The sequence below is a fragment of the Somniosus microcephalus genome, chromosome 25 (genome assembly GCF_052327205.1).
Source record: "Somniosus microcephalus isolate GS21.2 chromosome 25, FLI_Smic_1.0, whole genome shotgun sequence".
Classification (NCBI taxonomy): Eukaryota; Metazoa; Chordata; class Chondrichthyes; order Squaliformes; family Somniosidae; genus Somniosus; species Somniosus microcephalus.
The window spans coordinates 47,565,024-47,582,465 of NC_141011.1; the positions used below are offsets into that span (position 1 = coordinate 47,565,024).

A 17,442-nucleotide genomic window follows, 5' to 3' on the forward strand; every position below is an offset into this window, starting at 1 on the left:
TTAAATGGAGAGAGATTACAAAATGCTACAGTTCAGAGGGACCTGGGGGTCCTTGTGCATGAAACACAAAAAGTTAGCATGCAGGTACAGCAAGTAATCAAAAAGGCAAATGGAATGTTGGCTTTTATTTCAAGGGGGTTGGAGTATAAAAGCAGGGAAGTCCTGCTACAACTGTACAGGGTATTGGTGAGACCACACCTTGAGTACTGCGTACAGTTTTGGCCTCCTTATTTAAGGAAGGATATACTTGAATTGGAGACAGTTCAGAGATGATTCACTAGGTTAATTCCAGAGATGAGGGGTTTGACTTATGAGGAAAGGTTGAGCAGGCTGGGCCTATACGCATTGGAATTTAGAAGACTGAGAGGTGATCTTATTGAAACATATAAGATACTGAGGGGGTGCGACAGGGTAGATGCAGAGAGGATGTTTCCCCTCGTGGGGAAATCCAGAACTCGGGGGCACAGTCTCAGAATAAAGGGTCGCTCTTTTAGAACTGAGATGAGGAGGAATTTCTTCTCTCAGAGGGTCGTAAATTTGTGAAATTCTCTGCCCCAGAGAGCTGTGGAGGCTGGGTCATTAAATACATAAGGTGGAGATAGACAGATTTTTGCAAGATAAGGGAGTGAAGGGTTATGGGGAGTGGGCCCAAGATCAGCCATGATCTTATTGAATGGCGGAGCAGGCTCGAGGGGCCAAGTGGCCTATTGCTGCTCCTATTTCTTATGTTCTTATGAAGGGAGTGCTTCCCTGTCACGAGGTGACGTCTTTAGATGAGATATTAAATGGAGGCCCGGTATGCCTTTATCTTAGATAAAATAACCCACGGCACTATTCAAAGAGCAGGGGAGTTATCCCCAGTGTGCTGTCCGGTGTTTATCCCTCAACCAACATCACTAAAAAAAAAAATTATCTGGTCATTATCACATTGCTGTTTGTGGGAGCTTGCTGTGCGCAAATTGGCTGCCACGTTTCCTACATTACAACAGTGACTCCACTTCAAAAAGTACTTCATTGGCTGTAAAGCGCTTTGGGACCCCCTGGGGTCGTGAAAGGTGCTATAGAAATGAAAGTCTTAACTGAGATGAAAGCACGTCCTAATTAAAACCAACACTCCACCCTCTGTAGACCAAATCCGATTTGAATATAAAATGTTTGGAGAACAACTGCGTGGTCTGACATTGGGATATGCGGTGTCCCACTATACTGCCCTCGGCCAGAGTGAACTGGAAGGAGCGTGAAGCAGCACAGAGGCTGACCGCAGCAGCAGAAATATCTCAATTACCGATGCTGCTATCACTGGCTCCAGTTTGGATCAATACAGCAATTAGATTTTATCAACACTGAGCCCTCGGCCTGCGCATCAAATTCTTTGAGCAGACGCCAAACCTAACCACACGACTTGAAGCTCGTGTATCTTGGAGAAGTATCGTTACTGAATTTAAGAAACACTTAGCCCAATAATGATTGCGAGCGTTCCGGGTAGTAACCAAACTCCAGCTTCGCAGCAAATAGCAATCAGCTGCCAACATTAACCCGGTTTCCTTTTCTTTTCCCCAAGCTGTACGCTGGCAAAGCATTATTGGCTCAAAATTTATTACGGCCATATGACTTTTGATAAATCGGGTGTCCGTCTAAATTATTTTGAGTACAGAAGATTGAGGGATGGTCTGATTGAGGCGTTTAAAATGTTAGAAGGATTCAGTAGGGTAGATACAGAGAAACTATTTCTTCTGGTGGGGGAAATGAAGAATAAGGGGACATTGTTTAAAATTAGAGCGAGGCCATTTAGGAGGGGAATCAGGAAGCATTTCCTCACACCAAGGGTAGTACAGACCTGGAGCTCTCTCCCCCCAAAAGGCTGTGGATGCTAGGATAATTGGAGCTTTCAAAATGGAGATCGATGGATTTTTGTTCGGTAAATGTATCAAGGGATACGGAGCAAAGGCAGGTAAATGGGGTTGAGGTACAGATCAGCCCTGATCGAACTGAAGGCCGGAGCAGGCCTGAGGGGCTGAATGGCCTCCTCCTGTTCCTAAATGCAATACCTTGTTCAAAATGTCCAGGACAAAAGGCGAGTGATTTCATTCATTGGCCCAGTAATTCGGGTCCCAACGCGTGAGTACGGACGGGGTACTCACGCGTGGGCCCGATGGAAGTGTCGGTTTTCAGCATGCACAGCGCATGCGCGGAAAACCGGCATTTCCTTTCCTCTGAACCAAGGGGTTCAGAGGTCGAACGCGTGCGCGCTGAAATTCCTTTTTTTTTAAAAAGGTTTGCCCGTGCATGAAGGCCTCAACTTTTTACGAATGAAAAAAGCAGACATAAGGACATAGTTTTAAAAGGTAAGTGGTCTAATAATTAAAAGTTTAAAAATAATAAACCTGTGGAAAAAAATTTCTAAGACTTTACAGTAAGGTAAGTGTATTTTTAGACCCGATTTGTTAAAAAATTATTTTTTTCAAATATTTGAATAATTGTTTAAATTAGTTTTTTTTACAGTTATTAATAGTTCATTTAATTAGTGGGATGTTTTTTTAACTTTTATTTGAAGTTTAAGTACTGTTTTGGGCGCCCGGAGTTTTCATGAGTTTGACAGTTCTTACTATCAAACTCATGAATGAACTTTTGCAACCTCCGATTGGTTGCCCAGTGCTCACGTGATCCCAGCCGGCTCATCGAACTAACTACGCTGCTGGATCACGCAAGCACAGTGCGCCGGGAGCTGAACCGGGCCACTGACAGGAAATCCACGCAGGGCCAGGCTTCAACTGTCGGTGCACTATGTAAGTGTAGGTCGGGAGCTTGCACCCGCGGGAAGCCCTCGACACCAATTTCTGGGCCATTGTGTTTCAATTAACTTGGAAAAATATGAGGCTTGCAACGACACTGTGCTTCGGCAGCACCTCCCAAACCCACGACCTCTACCACCTAGAAGGACAAGGGCAGCAGACGCATGGGAACACCACCACCTCCAAGTTCCCCTCCAAGTCACACACCATCCTGACTTGGAAATATATCGGCCGTTCCTTCATCGTCGCTGGGTCAAAATCCTGGAGCTCCCTCCCTAATAGCACTGTGGGAGCACCTTCACCACACGGACTGCAGTAGTTCAAGGCGGCAGCTCACCACCACCTTCTCGAGGGCAATTAGGGATGGGCAATAAATGCCGGCCTTGCCAGCAATGCCCACATCCCGAAAATGAAACACTGAAGGTTATCATCCAAAACTTAATGATCTCGTGTGAAATTCCGTTCTCTCTTTAACATGGGCGTTTAAATGAAGATATTTAAAATAGGTTAATGCCTCCAGTAACATAGCAGACAAAGGGGTGTCATATGGATGCATTAGAGGGCTAAGTTTATGAGTTTGTGCTGTCGGTGGTCACGAGCCACGTGTATCGGGAAATCACAGGCGCGCAGCCCGCAATTTTCCCGCCATTAAGCGGACAGCACAAACCTGGATTTGTTTTTGGGGTATTAAACAGCAGTATAACTCAGCTCTGGGGAAGGGTACATACCCCTTTAAAAAACATCATAACCCATCTTTTTTATCTCTCTCTCTCACATGGCAGCGGTCGATCATTCAGCCATTGCCATTTACACTTCATCTAGAGCCATCTTTTGTTTCTTAACTTGTCCCATTACCATCTCCTTTTGCCTTGCACCATCATCACTTTTGTCTGTTAATCTCTCCTGCCTTCTATCCTATCACAGACCTTCCCTCTTGTTCTTTCCTCCCCTCCCCCCTTGCCCTGCCCCTGCACTTGCTTAAAAACCTGTTCCCTCTCCAGCTTTTTCCAGTTCTGATGAAGGGTCATTGACCTGAAACATTAACTCTCGTTTCTCTCTCCACAGATGCTGACCGAGCTGCTGAGTATTTCCAGCATTTTCTGTGTTTTTATAACCCATCTTTTCTGTTTGCAGAGGTTGACTGACCCACTGTGAAGTCGCAGTGTTTTCATGCTTGTTTTTTTTGATATACAGCTGGAGGCCGGTTGATTGGTGAGCGTGCTAACGCAAGTGCGGAGAAACCAGCTTGGAGCAGGTAGTCTTACCCCCCACGTGGACTGCACATTGGGGGCAGTATAACTCCAGCCCCACGGCGAGGCCACTTTTTTGCAAATGCTCAGGCACTTTGGGGGTCAACTTTCCTGATCTTTCCTCATCTACCGACGGAGCAGATAAACCCCACTGGCACATTTATAACTCGCTGAACTCTTGCATGTGCATCCAAGCACACGTGTACAGCAGAGAAATTCCATCACTCCCCTCAACACGAGGAGCAGTCAGCAGTATAACTCCAGGATGCCAACCGAACATCGATACCCTACAGGTGCTGTTTAAATCGGTGGTCTAACCTTTACAGGTTCAGACAGAAAGTACCAGCAAAATATTTGCACATTTCAGTATCATGATCCTTTCTGCCCGAATGCTTTTCCTTCCAAGTTATTCAGATTTTCACTCAGAAACGTCCGAATTTAGTGACTCAACTCCGAGTAGGTACACTGGGGTGATTGGCCGGTTGTGTCGACATGTACCAGCAAGGAGGATTCTGGTACCTGTCTTGAATTATACAGCGCCTTTCACAACCTTAGGACGTCCCAAAGCGCTTTACAGCCAATGAAGTACTTTTTGAAGTGTAGTCACTGTTGTAATGTAGGAAAAACAGCAGCCAATTCGCGCACAGCAAGCTCCCACAGACAGCAATGTGATAATCATCAGATAATCTGTCATTTTTAGGTGATGTTGGTTGAGGAATAAATATTGGCCAGGACACCGGGGATAACTCCCCTGCTCTTCTTTGAAATAGTGGAATGGGATCTTTTACGTCCACCTGAGAGAGCAGACGGGGCCTCGGTTTAACGCCTCATCCAAAAGACGGCACCTCCGACAGTGCAGCACTCCCTCAGCACTGCACTGGGAGTGTCAGCCTAGATTTTTGTGCTCAAGTCTCTGGAGTGGGACTTGAACCCACAACCTTCTGACTCACAGGCGGGTGTGCTACCAATTTGCACAGACAGCATACCGCACAGACAGCAACTGAGACGAACAACCAGTGAATCTGTTTTTGATGCTGTAGTTTAAGAGAGGACTGTTGCGCAGAGCACTGAGAGAAACTCCCTGTTGTTCTTCCAATAGTGCCATGGGATCTTTTACATCCACCCGAGAGGTGGAAGGGGCCTCGGTTTTAATCTTTTATATAAAAGACGGCACGCCCAACAATGCAGCACTCCCTCAGCGTTGCGCTGACGTATCAGCTTCATTTATGCGCGGAGGGTGGGAATTGAACTTTCTGCTTCAGAGCTAAAAATGAGCCAAGCCTGATCCTGTCGCAATGAAAGGATGGCGTTAAGAGGGGGAATCCCAGACTGATTGTTCTGTATGATACTCAATGCCTGATGCACTGCGCAATTTAACCAGCTTTATTTATTTATTTTTTTAAAAGAAGATATCACGGTCGCTGTAGTTTGCCGACTAGTTCTAAGCGAGTGTAGTTAACCGGTTATTTTTGAACCAATGTACCTGTATAAGTAATAATGTATTATTTCATACCTTGCACACAAGACACACATACACCGTGTAATAAAGGGATAGAAATAGAATGACGGTATCGTACGTGTATCTTCCAGCGGGAACATACCAACAGTGCCTGTTTGTTTTTCACGAGCCTGTATATTTAAACAGTCTTAAACACAGTAACAAGTAAAATACCTCAGAAAACATCCAGGCTGCTCAGAATAAAGCGTTTTGACGGTCAGATTTTCAACCCAGTTTAATTGAAAATTTAAAATAAAAATTGATTGTTATATTTTTATTTATTTAAAAACCATTAAAAATAGAGGCTTAATGGATTAACTCCGTCAGTACTTAACTTCGCAGCTTTACAAAGTTTTCGATTGTATCGATAAATGATTGCAAATTGATAAAACGTACTATTTTGTGGCAGAAATGTATGGAACCAAAGAGATGCACTGCATCTGCAGTGGTCAGGAAGTCCCGTAAAAAAAGGAATGGTAACTTTGCTGCATCACTGTGCAATCAAGTCCTTAAAGGGTTAAAGCTCTCTCAGTAGCCTAATGGTAAGGACATCACGTGGTGTGTTACTGAGCCGTACAGTCCAGCAGGTCCCAGGTTCAATTGCTACACCGCTGCTGTGTTGGCTGAACACAGCTAAGGCTGCAGTTGGTGGGACTATGTCTGGCCCAAGCACACCTGCCGTATAGAAACAAATAAACTACTCCTGATTACTTTCCAGTGAGCCCTTCTGGATTGTGAGAGAGTGTGAGAGAGTATGAGAGAGAGTGTGAGTGTTTGTGTATGATTGTGTGTGTGTGATTGTGTGTGTGTCATTGTGTGTGTGTGAAACATAGTAGGTCGGAGCAGGAGTAGGCCATTCGGCCCATCAAACCTGCTCCGCCATTTAATGAGATCATGGCTGATCATCCAAATTCAGTACCCTGTCCCTGCTTTCTCCCCATATCCCTTGATCCCTTTAGCCTTAAGAAATATATCTAACTCCTTCTTGAATATATTTAATGAATTGGCCTCGACTTGTCTCCTGTGGTAGAGAATTCCACAGGTTCACCACTCTCTGGGTGAAGAAATTCCTCCTCATCTCTGTCCTAAATGGCTTACCCCTTATCCTCAGACTGTGACCCCTGGTTCTGGACTCCCCCGCCATCGGGAACAGCCTTCCTGCATCTAGTCTGTCTAGTCCTGTTAGAATTTTATAAGTTTCAATGAGATTCCCTCTCATTCTTCTAAACTCCAGCGAGTACAAGCCCAATCGACCCAATCTCTCCTCATACGTCATTCCTGCCATCCCAGGTATCAGTCTGGTGAATCTTCGCTGCACTCCCTCCATAGCAAGAACATCCTTCCTCAGATAAGGCGACCAAAACTGCACACAATACTCAAGGTGTGGTCTCACCAAGGCCCTGTACAATTGCAGCAAGGCATCCTTGCTCCTGTACTCGAATCCTCTCGTTATGAAGGCCAACATACCATTTGCCTTCTTAACCGCCTGTTGCACCTGCATGCTTACCTTCAACGACTGGTGCACAAGGACACCCAGGTATCGTTGCACTTCCCCTTCTCCCAATCTATTGCCGTTCAGATAATAACCTGCCTTCCTGTTTTTGCCACCAAAGTGGATAACCTCGCATTTATCCACATTATACTGCATCTGCCATGCATCTGCTCAAACACCCAACGTGTGTGTGAGATTGAGATTGAGAGTGTGATTGTGATTGTGTGTGTGTGCGAGTGTGAGTGTGATTGCGAGTGTCTGCGTTGCGCGCAGACACGCAATCAAGTTCAGCCGTTAAATTTCTCCCACCCCACGGTCGAACAGCCTGCTAATATCCACCAGCTTAAGCTCACACATTAAGATCGGGCACTTAGGTAAGGTAACGGAAAGCGAAAGATACCCGCGTAATTTCAGCCAGCAAAAAAGTTTGTGTCCTCGGGAAAGGAAGGAGAATTGGAGGAGGAACAAAGTCCTTAAAGGGTTAATTTTTCTCAAATCTGCGATCTTTAATGTTCAAAAAACCATTTTTGCAGTGCCGCGTCTAAAATCAGAAAGTTAATTGCTGTTTGTGGCGTTTCGCAATCTTACCAGCCTGTCCTGGGAGTAAGTCGATGCCGTTTTTCTTTATCTCATTCCGACTCTGACTCTCTGGCATAACGAGCTGTCTGCTGTGGTGCAGGTTGGAGATGATAGTTGATAGATCACTTTCACGACTGCAACAGAAGAACGGAGCAGAGTTAGGGAATCCGGCGATTCATTTTTTAAAAAGCCCTGCCCGTGTATTATTGGGGGGTAAAGAGGGATTTCTATTCCTGTGACGTACAGGGTTAGAGGTCTGGGCTGAAATGGAAATCCTTTGGACCATTCCTCTAAACCCATTGTTGTGTGTTTGTCCTTAATGTGCGACTTGAATATTTGCATCTTAACAGCGACCCCAAGCAATTCAATGCAATGTTCTTTTAAAACCACGGGTGCTCCTTTTAACAAAGCAGAACCTAAATATTAGTACGATGTCAAGTCGTGTAATTGCTACCTATAATTTCATCGTCCATTAAAATGCTTTACTATAAAAAAAAATCTGAAGCTATTAACTTTCCACAAATACATAATTAACAGAAACGGCAACATCTTAAGGGATAGGGGCACACAGATTGCTCTACTCACAGTACAAAAGCACTGTTCTCCAGCCTCACCCGGCCAGGGCACATGATCAAGCATTGGGAAGCTCCAGTACAACTGACCTATCCTGCCAGCACCACACACAACTTTATTGCCATCGCACGACCGAGAAAATGATCACAACCGGCCCGCCACTTTAAATTCTTCCCTCCCCTTCCCCCCCCCTCCCCGACCCTCCCAATGCTCCCAGCTCCGAGTGGAGGAGAGCTTTAATCTACCGTCTATCTGTGCTAATCAGATAAGTTTGTGTCGGAAAGTCCCCAGACATTAGGTACGTTTTAAGTATCGTCTGTCTGCGGATTTTCAAGCACACGCAGAATGTCAGACAGTGCGGCTTCGCTCAAGACACCCCGTCTGCCTTCCCGGACCCCGCAGTCTGCTCCTTCCACCAACCTGCAAATCCGTCTCCCGAGTGGGACATCTGCACAGACCCTTGCACGTAAACACCCATTAATTCCATAAATGATCTTACGGTAGAAAAAGGGATTGAAGCAAACGCTACACAGATTCACAAATCAAGCAATTTTGCTTGTTATCCCTCCTGAGCTGGCACATTACATGTATTAATGCACAGTGTTTTTAAGAAGTTTAAGAGATTAATTCAAAAGGAGTTATTAATCATTCCTAATCACGCTAATCAATAATTAGACACCATGGCCACAGGATGCCCCTAGAGTGCTGCCATCTTGGCTCCTACAACCACAGTGAGACACAGAATGGTCTGGCACTCGAAATTATTTGGTATGATGTTATCGTTGGCAGCAGTATACACAATAGTTTACAGTTTATTTCAATGATGCTGTAGAAACCATTAACGGAAGATAGTAAAGGAGCGAGGGAAAGACCAGGAAAAAGGGATTAGAGGAGATAGTGCGAAGCTGGGACGATGGGCCAAATGGCCTCTTTCTACACTTAAATTCCTGAGGTTCAATGCAAGAGAAATTGGACATTGATGCGCCTGTTTTTTTGGGCGAAAAATGAGCATTGGTGAGGAGAGCAAACTTCCGGTCGCAAGTCAGGAGTGTGATGGAATACTCTCCACTTGCCTGGATGAGTGCAGCTCCAACAACACTCAAGAAGCTCGACACCATCCAGGACAAAGCAGCCCGCTTGATTGGTAACCCATCCACCACCTTAAACATTCACTCCCTCCACCACCGGCGTACCGTGGCTGCAGTGTGCACCATCTACAAGATGAACTGCAGCAACTCGCCAAGGCTTCTTCAGCAGCACCTCCCTAACCCGCGACCTCTTCCACCTAGAAGGACAAGGGCAGCAGGTGCATGGGAACACCACCACCTCCAAGTTCCCCCTCCAAGTCACACACCACCCTGACTTAGAAGTATATCGGCCATTCCTTCATCGTTGCTGGGTCAAAATCCTGGAACTCCCTCCCTAACAACACTGTGGGAGTACCTTCACCACACAGACTGCAGCGGTTCAAGAAGGTGGCTCACCACCAGCTTCTCAAGGGCAATTAGGGATGGGCAATAAATGCTGGCCTTGCCAGCGACGCCCACATCCCATAAGCAAATAAAAAATAAAATAAATAAATAACTCTCGCGCCCGATCTTCCCCAAAAGTCCGACGGCTGCCTAACTGGAAGGCGGCGGCTTGCAGGTGCCCATGGGAAACAGGCGTGAACAGGCAAATTGGGGGCCTCGCGCAATAGGTCATCAACTGGGCGGAGCTTGTGCCACGCATGCTCCGCCCAGTTGTTCCGGGTCTTCAGCGGCCTAACCAGTGGCTCCTTATAAAAGGGACCACCAGAGGCCGCCGACACAAAAGGGTAAGGATACCGTTTTAACTATTTCATTTCTGTGGATCCAGGAAATGCTGGAAGGACTGTTGGGCCTCGGGTTCTCATCTTCAGGGTGCACAGTGCGATTATGTTGCCCATAATAATGCCCGCTATATCGGTGAAGGCATAAAAAAAGATGGATCCAGGGCCCGCACCTTGAACAGGCAATAGGCCCTTTGCACGTGCAAGGCAGCAGCCTAAAATTGAAATCCCCTTCGCTGGCCAGCTGCCTGGGACACCCAGTAGGCATCTGCAGCTTGCCGGTCTCATGTAAATGAGGCCCAAGGCCCAATATCGATTGTGCCTCAGGCCTACCCATTCCGGCACAGGGATCGCCCGCCGTGCCCTCCCTCCGAATCACTTTCCCCCCCAACCCAGTTGCTCTCTCCCCCGATTGCTTCCTCCCCCACCCCTTCCCCATCCTGATCTCTCTGCTAATCACAGTTTGGGAACAAATTTAAAATTAGTGAAGTAGGGCACTGGGGAATAACAAATCTTTGAACCAAAATACTTCATCCCATCAAATAAAATAGTAGTTTACAGTTCTTTCAAAACACTTCAAACAATAGTCAATCTTTTAGAGTAAAAAGAACGTGGAGTAAGGATCACATATTCAAGTCATCCCAGAGTAGAGAGAAGCTGTTCCCATTGGCAGAAGGGTCGAGAACCAGAGGACACAGATTTAAGGTGATTGGCAGAAGAACCAAAAGCAACACAAGGGAAAACTTTTTTACGCAGCTCATGGTTATGATCTGGAATGCACTGCCTGAAAGGGTGGTGGAGGCAGACTCAATCGTGGCTTTCAAAAGGGAGTTGGATAAGTACCTGAAGGAAAAAAATTTGCAGGGCTACGGGGAAAGGGCGGGGGAGTGGGACTAGCGGAAGTGCTCTTGCAGTGAGCCGGCACGGGCTCGACGGGCCGAATGGCCTCCTTCTGTGCTGCAACCATTCTATGATTCCATGAACCAATTAATGGCTTTTGAAGTGCAGCCATGAACAAGTGCAGATACCGAAATGTAGCTAATAAAGGGGTCACTCCGTGAATCCGTGCTCCCAGAACAAAGTGTGTGTGTGGGCCAAAGATCAGGGCTGCACTATTGTTAACTCTCTCTCTGACCCAAGGCCCCTTCAAGCATTCCTCCTCACTGGGAGCGTAGGAGCACAGAATTACCCCCTTTATCGGCGTACAATTATTTCCTCTTGCAGCATGTCGTTAAAAAAAACACAATATAACTTCTTGCTCTTATGAAGATTTCAGATTTTTGCTGCTGCTAATTGACCCTATAATTGTCACATGGTGATCACACCTTCCAACTAAGAATTGCTCTTAAGCGGAGCACGGAATGGAATTCTGGATTCCGTGCCTTCTTACTTGGTCACTATTAAGGCAAGTTTCAGAATCGATTCATTCTAAAAGCTGTTTTGTTTGGTTGTGATTGGATAATAAGCACAGTCTCCTCAATCCAAAATTGTAATTGACATTTTTCTTCAGTACTAAACTCTCACTTTTGTTGCGCTATGTATATCGCTTACTTCAAATAAATAGACAATTCCATTTTTCTTGGAGCAAAAAGACAACATTGGATTCAGGAGTCGATTGCAAATATTCCAAGGCCCTCTAAGGTCAGTCCGCCTATATTTTCACAGGAAGGGGGGAAAAGTCATTACCCGACTCAGAAACTACCAGGCTCAACACTAGGGATTGACACAATTTACTCTTGTTCTCTATCTATACGTCGTACCTCTCGATACCATGGCACCAAACTGTCAAAGCGCATTTAATGAGCGCAGTGGCATTGTTAAAACAATAAGATTATATTTATCCCCTGAAATAGCCTAATAATTTCAAAATACCAGATTAGCATGGGTTAGATTAAGACGCATAACTTGATAGGTCAATCAAAAGAGAATCCAGCTTCCGATATGAAACTTGGTACTTACTGCCCACTAAATTACATTAAAAAGCACTTCAACACCCACCAATAAATCCTTCTCTCTACGGGCTTTACAAAAATGACCTACACACGTACATAGCCTCCTTATATCTTCACAAAAGATATTTCACAATTGAAAAAACATTATGAAGTAGATAAAAAAGGAATTCAAAATATGGAATCATTCATTCAATCATTTCTCGGTTAAACACAGAAACTAAAATTCAACTTCATATAAATTGCTTGTTCCCTTCAAGATTCAGTTTTACTGAAATGACTCCCGGTTTGATGCCGGATCTCTTCCATAATTTCAGCACTGCAGGTGACCTGCAGCGTCAACCTCAGTTCAGCCTTTTTCTGATGACGGATGTCTGCGTGTGATTCGGACTGGCACTCATGGAGTTAAGAAAGCCCTCTCGGAGGCAAAGTGGCCAACTGGTCCCCATCATTACCGATAATCAGCATGGAGACGGGAGCCACCAGTTCACGGCAATGCTCCAGCCTTTTCATGCTGCACCTCAGCTTCTCATTAATTAGCGAGAGGATCCTCTTTTATCAAGCAAAAGAAAACTACAAGAGTACCGCCATTACCAAGATAGTTAAATCTCACTCCCAACATCTGAATTACAGCTTCACAATCAAACCGCTGCACCGAACGTTAACCTCTTCCAGTGTCACAGTGTTGCTGTATCAAAGCGGGAAGTATTTATAGTCTATCAATCAGGGCTGAAACTATCTAATCCACATGGTTGTATCCGTGTTAATTGGACCGTTCATAAACGACCACTCCATCGCCAACACTTTTTCTGCCATTCAAAGCGACTTTACATTTTTTTTTTGCAAATCATTGAAATTTAGATCGTGAGATCAATTCTCAGACGCTTCAGAAAGTACACGATTTGGGCATAAAGAAATAAACCCAGAAATCTTGTCCCTTCAGTAAAATATATATTTTTTTTTAAAAACTTTGTCCGGCAATTTTTAAAAACACGAGGAGAGACACCACTTGTTTACCATAATTTCAGTCACTTCACCCTTGGAAGCAAGATAAAACGTTAAGCACAGTGATTAAAAGTCTGCAATTATCATATGCCGTAAGTGCCTCGTTTATCGCAGGTGAGTGCAAGACCTGAGCAGCAGATATGTGAACAGAGATGCACACCAAAGCCACACAGGTATATGAATCAACTCTGCACAACAGGATTGATAGCAACCAACAGCACATTTAATAAAGTGAAAATTTACTGCTTTTTTATCGATTTGCAGGAAAAAAAGCGCATAAACATTTCTCCAACTCTATAATGAAACTGTCTGCTATCTTTATGGACACCACAGAGTCCCCCATCCATAATCTAAACAGCCGTATCCTGCTCAGCCACAGCACTGACCAGTTAGATTTCATTAATCATACTTGCCTTTGATGCCTGCTGTGCTATATAGTGCACAAGGTCGGTCTAAAGCAACACTAGTCCTGCTCAAAATCCTGCAAAAACCAGAAACTATTTGTTGCTGACAAACTGCAATGCTTCTTTTGCAGAAGATTGGCAGACTCAAAATGACCACAGAACAGACTCTTTCTACTAACCTGCAAGTGAGAGAAAAAAACCCTGCAGACTCTCTTTTCAATGTATAATGCAGTTCACCTTATCCCATTGGGCAAGAGAAGCAAATCGAGGTTTAATTTATCATTGACTGGGTGCACTGCTTCATCCTCTTGTCAGTATTCTAATCTCTCATAACATGATCCGCCCTCTAGTGCATATGAATCGTACGATAAAACGCAGCTACATAAGCCTATAAAGGATTGGGAATCCACAGTCTGGTGCTGATGGTCGCAGAGTTAAAGTAATTTACTGTACAGTACAAGCAGCTGAATAGTCCTCTTTGCAAGGCTTAAAAATTTAAAACAGAATTGGCAATAAATGTATTAAATAGCCTCATTTCAACACTTGCACTGCTAAATCTCCTAGGCATTATGATTTCTGAGATCACGATTATGTACAAGGCTAAGTATTCAAAGAAACGCCAGCAGGGAGAGAGTGCGGTGCAGGTGCTGAGAAGGCACAACACGCTGGGGAAATATTTCTCGACAAATAGCCTTTTCCATACAAGCAAAAAACCAGTTTTAATACGTGATCATTAATACTTAAAACATGAAATAAGCTTCCTAATATTCGGGCACGTTACTAATAAGAGGATCAAATTAAATTTCCAATTAGCGAAAAATAAATTTAAAAATAGAGCACATTTTTAAAAAGTTAACATTAACACATGTTACAAGATATACAACAGATCAAGGGTGTTGGTAGAGCTCTTACCGAGAAGTTATACTGGCAGTATAAGTACTGATATTAATATATACTGACCGTATTATTTCCCAATAATCAAATTGTAACATCCTGCAATTGTATCACAATCGTTAATCTTCCAGCGAGGATAGCACTGGCTGTCAATGATATGCTGACCACTGGCATCTACCTTGACAACAGCAAAACAGGCCCCAAAACTGAATAACAACTGTAAAAATTATATGAACTTTCAGGTATAAATCATTTAAAAATATTCGTCGAGATGATTTCAAGGCAATAATCTCTGGGGTTTGTAGATGATGGTTATAAACTGCTCATCATTCACTCTTGTGGTTTATGACATCATTTGAATGGCTCAGTGAGATTACTGCCTTGTAATCACTCCCAGGTAGCCATTATTCTCTATTTAATACTGCTTAGCGAATGATCCGGCAGCTTTTACGCTAGAATAGAGAACAGAGAGCTCGTGCCAAGTGCTAATTACTTAGTTTGAGGTTCTCTATTGCAGAATCATCCTCCTCTTGCCCAGTACTTAAGCATGAAACAGAACAAAAGGTCACTGTGCCACTCACCACGTTAGAAGATGGTGCACAAACTTGGTCTGCGGAAACACTTCTCTACTATTCTCAGATCAGCAGTTAAATCTTTCAAGTTGCATTTCACTATGGATACTCTCTTTCAATGCAAAGAGGTGCATTTTATATATATATATATATATATATATATATATATATATATTGGGCCGGAATTTGCTGTGGGTAATAATGGTAAACTAACAGCGTTCGGCGTTATTACCCTTTTGAAACTGACCTTAACTTCAAGATTTAGAGCACATGCATCTAAACGCGGAAATCCTGAAGTTGCGGTCAGTTATTCACTGCTGGTCAGTCATTCAATGCTCCGACACAGGCTGCACTGTGGATCTCCTCATAGCCAGCAATCAGTTCAACTGCCGAAAACTAAAGCTTTTCCCATCTAAATGCGCTGTTAAACACCCCATTAAAGGTTGAGCCTTGCTGGAATAGGTGCAACTGAGGTTTTAATCTCATATTGACCACTAAACAACCGTTCTGGCCCTGAAAAACAAATTTTATATTTATGGAGTGTCAAATTTCTCCATTCAGATAGAAAATTACTAAAATAATTTTAAAAAGTTAAAATAAACAATTTTTAAGGTTTGTTTATGATTTTCAGCTTTTACCTTAACCCCGTGTGTATGTCCTAATCTTTATTTCGTTCTCTGTAAACTTTTAAAAAAATGAATTGAATCAGTGCTTTTTATTTCCTGGTTTGCTGCCTGTGAGAATTCTTCAATGTGATTGGCTGCTTAGACAGCTTGATGATGTCACCGCTGCATTGCGTTGGGGATCCCCTTTTGACAGCGCTGCAATCAATTTAACGTCGAGAAAGCTTAAGTTTTCGCCACGGAGATCGCGAGGTCTTTGTGGGTAGCTTTCTTTGTGGTTAGCAGCGATCACTGCTGACCGCAAATTCCAGGCCGATATCAACTCTGCTCCATTGCTAATAATCTTGCCTCTGGGTCAGAACGTTCTGGGTTCAAGCAGCACACTAGGACTTGAGCGTGTAAACTAGGCTGATAATCCAGTACTGTACTGTGGGTGTCTTGCACTGTTAGAGCTGTTGTCCTTTCAATAAGACATTAAGTTACAGAACAGATAGTTGCCTGTGCTGATATTCTGCCTTCAGCCAATATCACCCCAAAAATGGCCATTATCTCATGAGTAAAGTAAGGATAAATTTGTACAAAACATTGGTTAGGCCACAGTTACAGTAGAGTACTGTGTACAGGTTAGGATGCACCCATTATAGAAAGGGCATTGAAGCCATAGATAGCATAAAGAGTAGATTCACCAGAATAGTAAAAGACTTAAAAGACTTGTATTTATATAGCGCCTTTCATGGCCACTGGACGTCCCAAAGCGCTTTACAGCCAATTAAGTATTTTTTGAAGTGTAGTCACTGCTGTAATGTAGGAAAGGTGGCAGCCAATTTACACACAGCAAGCTCCACAAAGCAATGCGATAATGACCAGATTATCTGTTTTAGTGATATTGATTATAGAATCATAGAATGGCTACAGCACGGAAGAAGGCCATGCGGCCCATCGAGCCCGTGCTGGCTCTGCAAGAGCACTTCAGCTAGTCCCACTCCTCCGCCCTTTCCCTGTAGCCCTGCAATTTTTTTTTCATTCAGGTACTTATCCAACTCCCTTTTGAAAGCCACGATTGAATCTGCCTCCACCACCCTTTCAGGCAGTGCATTACAGATCCTAACCACTCGCTGCATAAAAAAGCTTTTCCTTATGTCACCGTGGGTTCTTCTGCCAATCACCTTAAATCTGTGTCCTCTAGCTCTCGACCCTTCCACCAATGGGAACAGTTTCTTTCTATCTACTCTGTCTAGACCCCTCATGATTTTGAACACCTCTATCAAATCTCCTCTCAATCTTCTCTGCTCTAAGGAGAACAACCCCAGCTTCTCCAGTCTATCCATGTAACTGAAGTCCCACATCCCTGGAAACATTCCCATAAATTGAGGGATTAATATTGGCCGGGACACAGGGGATAACTCCCTAACTCAAAATATTGCCATGGGATCTTTTACATCCACCTGAAAGAGCAAATGTTTAACATCTCATCCAGAAGACGGTAACTCCGACACTGCAGCACTCCCTCAGTACTGCACTGGTGTGTCAGCCTATATTTATTTTTGTGCTCAAGTCTCTGGAGTGGGACTTGAACCCACAACCTTCTGACTCAGGGGCGAGGGTGCTACCCACTGAGCAACAGCTGACACTGAGAGATACGGCTCACACAAGGACAGAAAACTGTAGTCCCTCAAGGACCTATCCTTGGCTCCCCCCTTCTATTTCTCATCTATATGCTGCCCCTTGGCGACATCATCCGAAAACACAGCGTCAATTTCCACATGTATGGTGACGACACCCGGCTCTACCTCAGCACCACTTATCTCGGCCCCTCCACTATCTCTAAATTGACGCACTGCTTGTCCGACATCCAGCACTGGATGAGCAGAAATTTCCTCCAACTAAATATTGGGAAGGCCGAAGCCATTGTCTTCGGGCCCCACCACAAACTCCATTCCCTAGCCACCAACTCCATCCCTCACCCTAACATCTGTCTGAGGCTGAACCACACTGTTCGCA

At 44.3% G+C, this 17,442-nt stretch overlaps 1 protein-coding gene across 6 annotated transcripts in view; it reads right to left on the reverse strand.

Annotated features, from left to right (window-relative positions):
* The window catches only part of samd11 (sterile alpha motif domain containing 11), a 301,407-nt gene that overhangs the window by 145,192 nt on the left and 138,773 nt on the right, over positions 1-17,442 (reverse strand). For all 6 annotated transcript variants that reach the window (XM_085967340.1, XM_085967335.1, XM_085967339.1 and 3 more), the window contains one exon: positions 7,621-7,745. In XM_085967340.1, the coding sequence (XP_085823466.1) occupies positions 7,621-7,745 (125 nt within the window). The remainder of the gene's footprint in view (positions 1-7,620; positions 7,746-17,442) is intronic.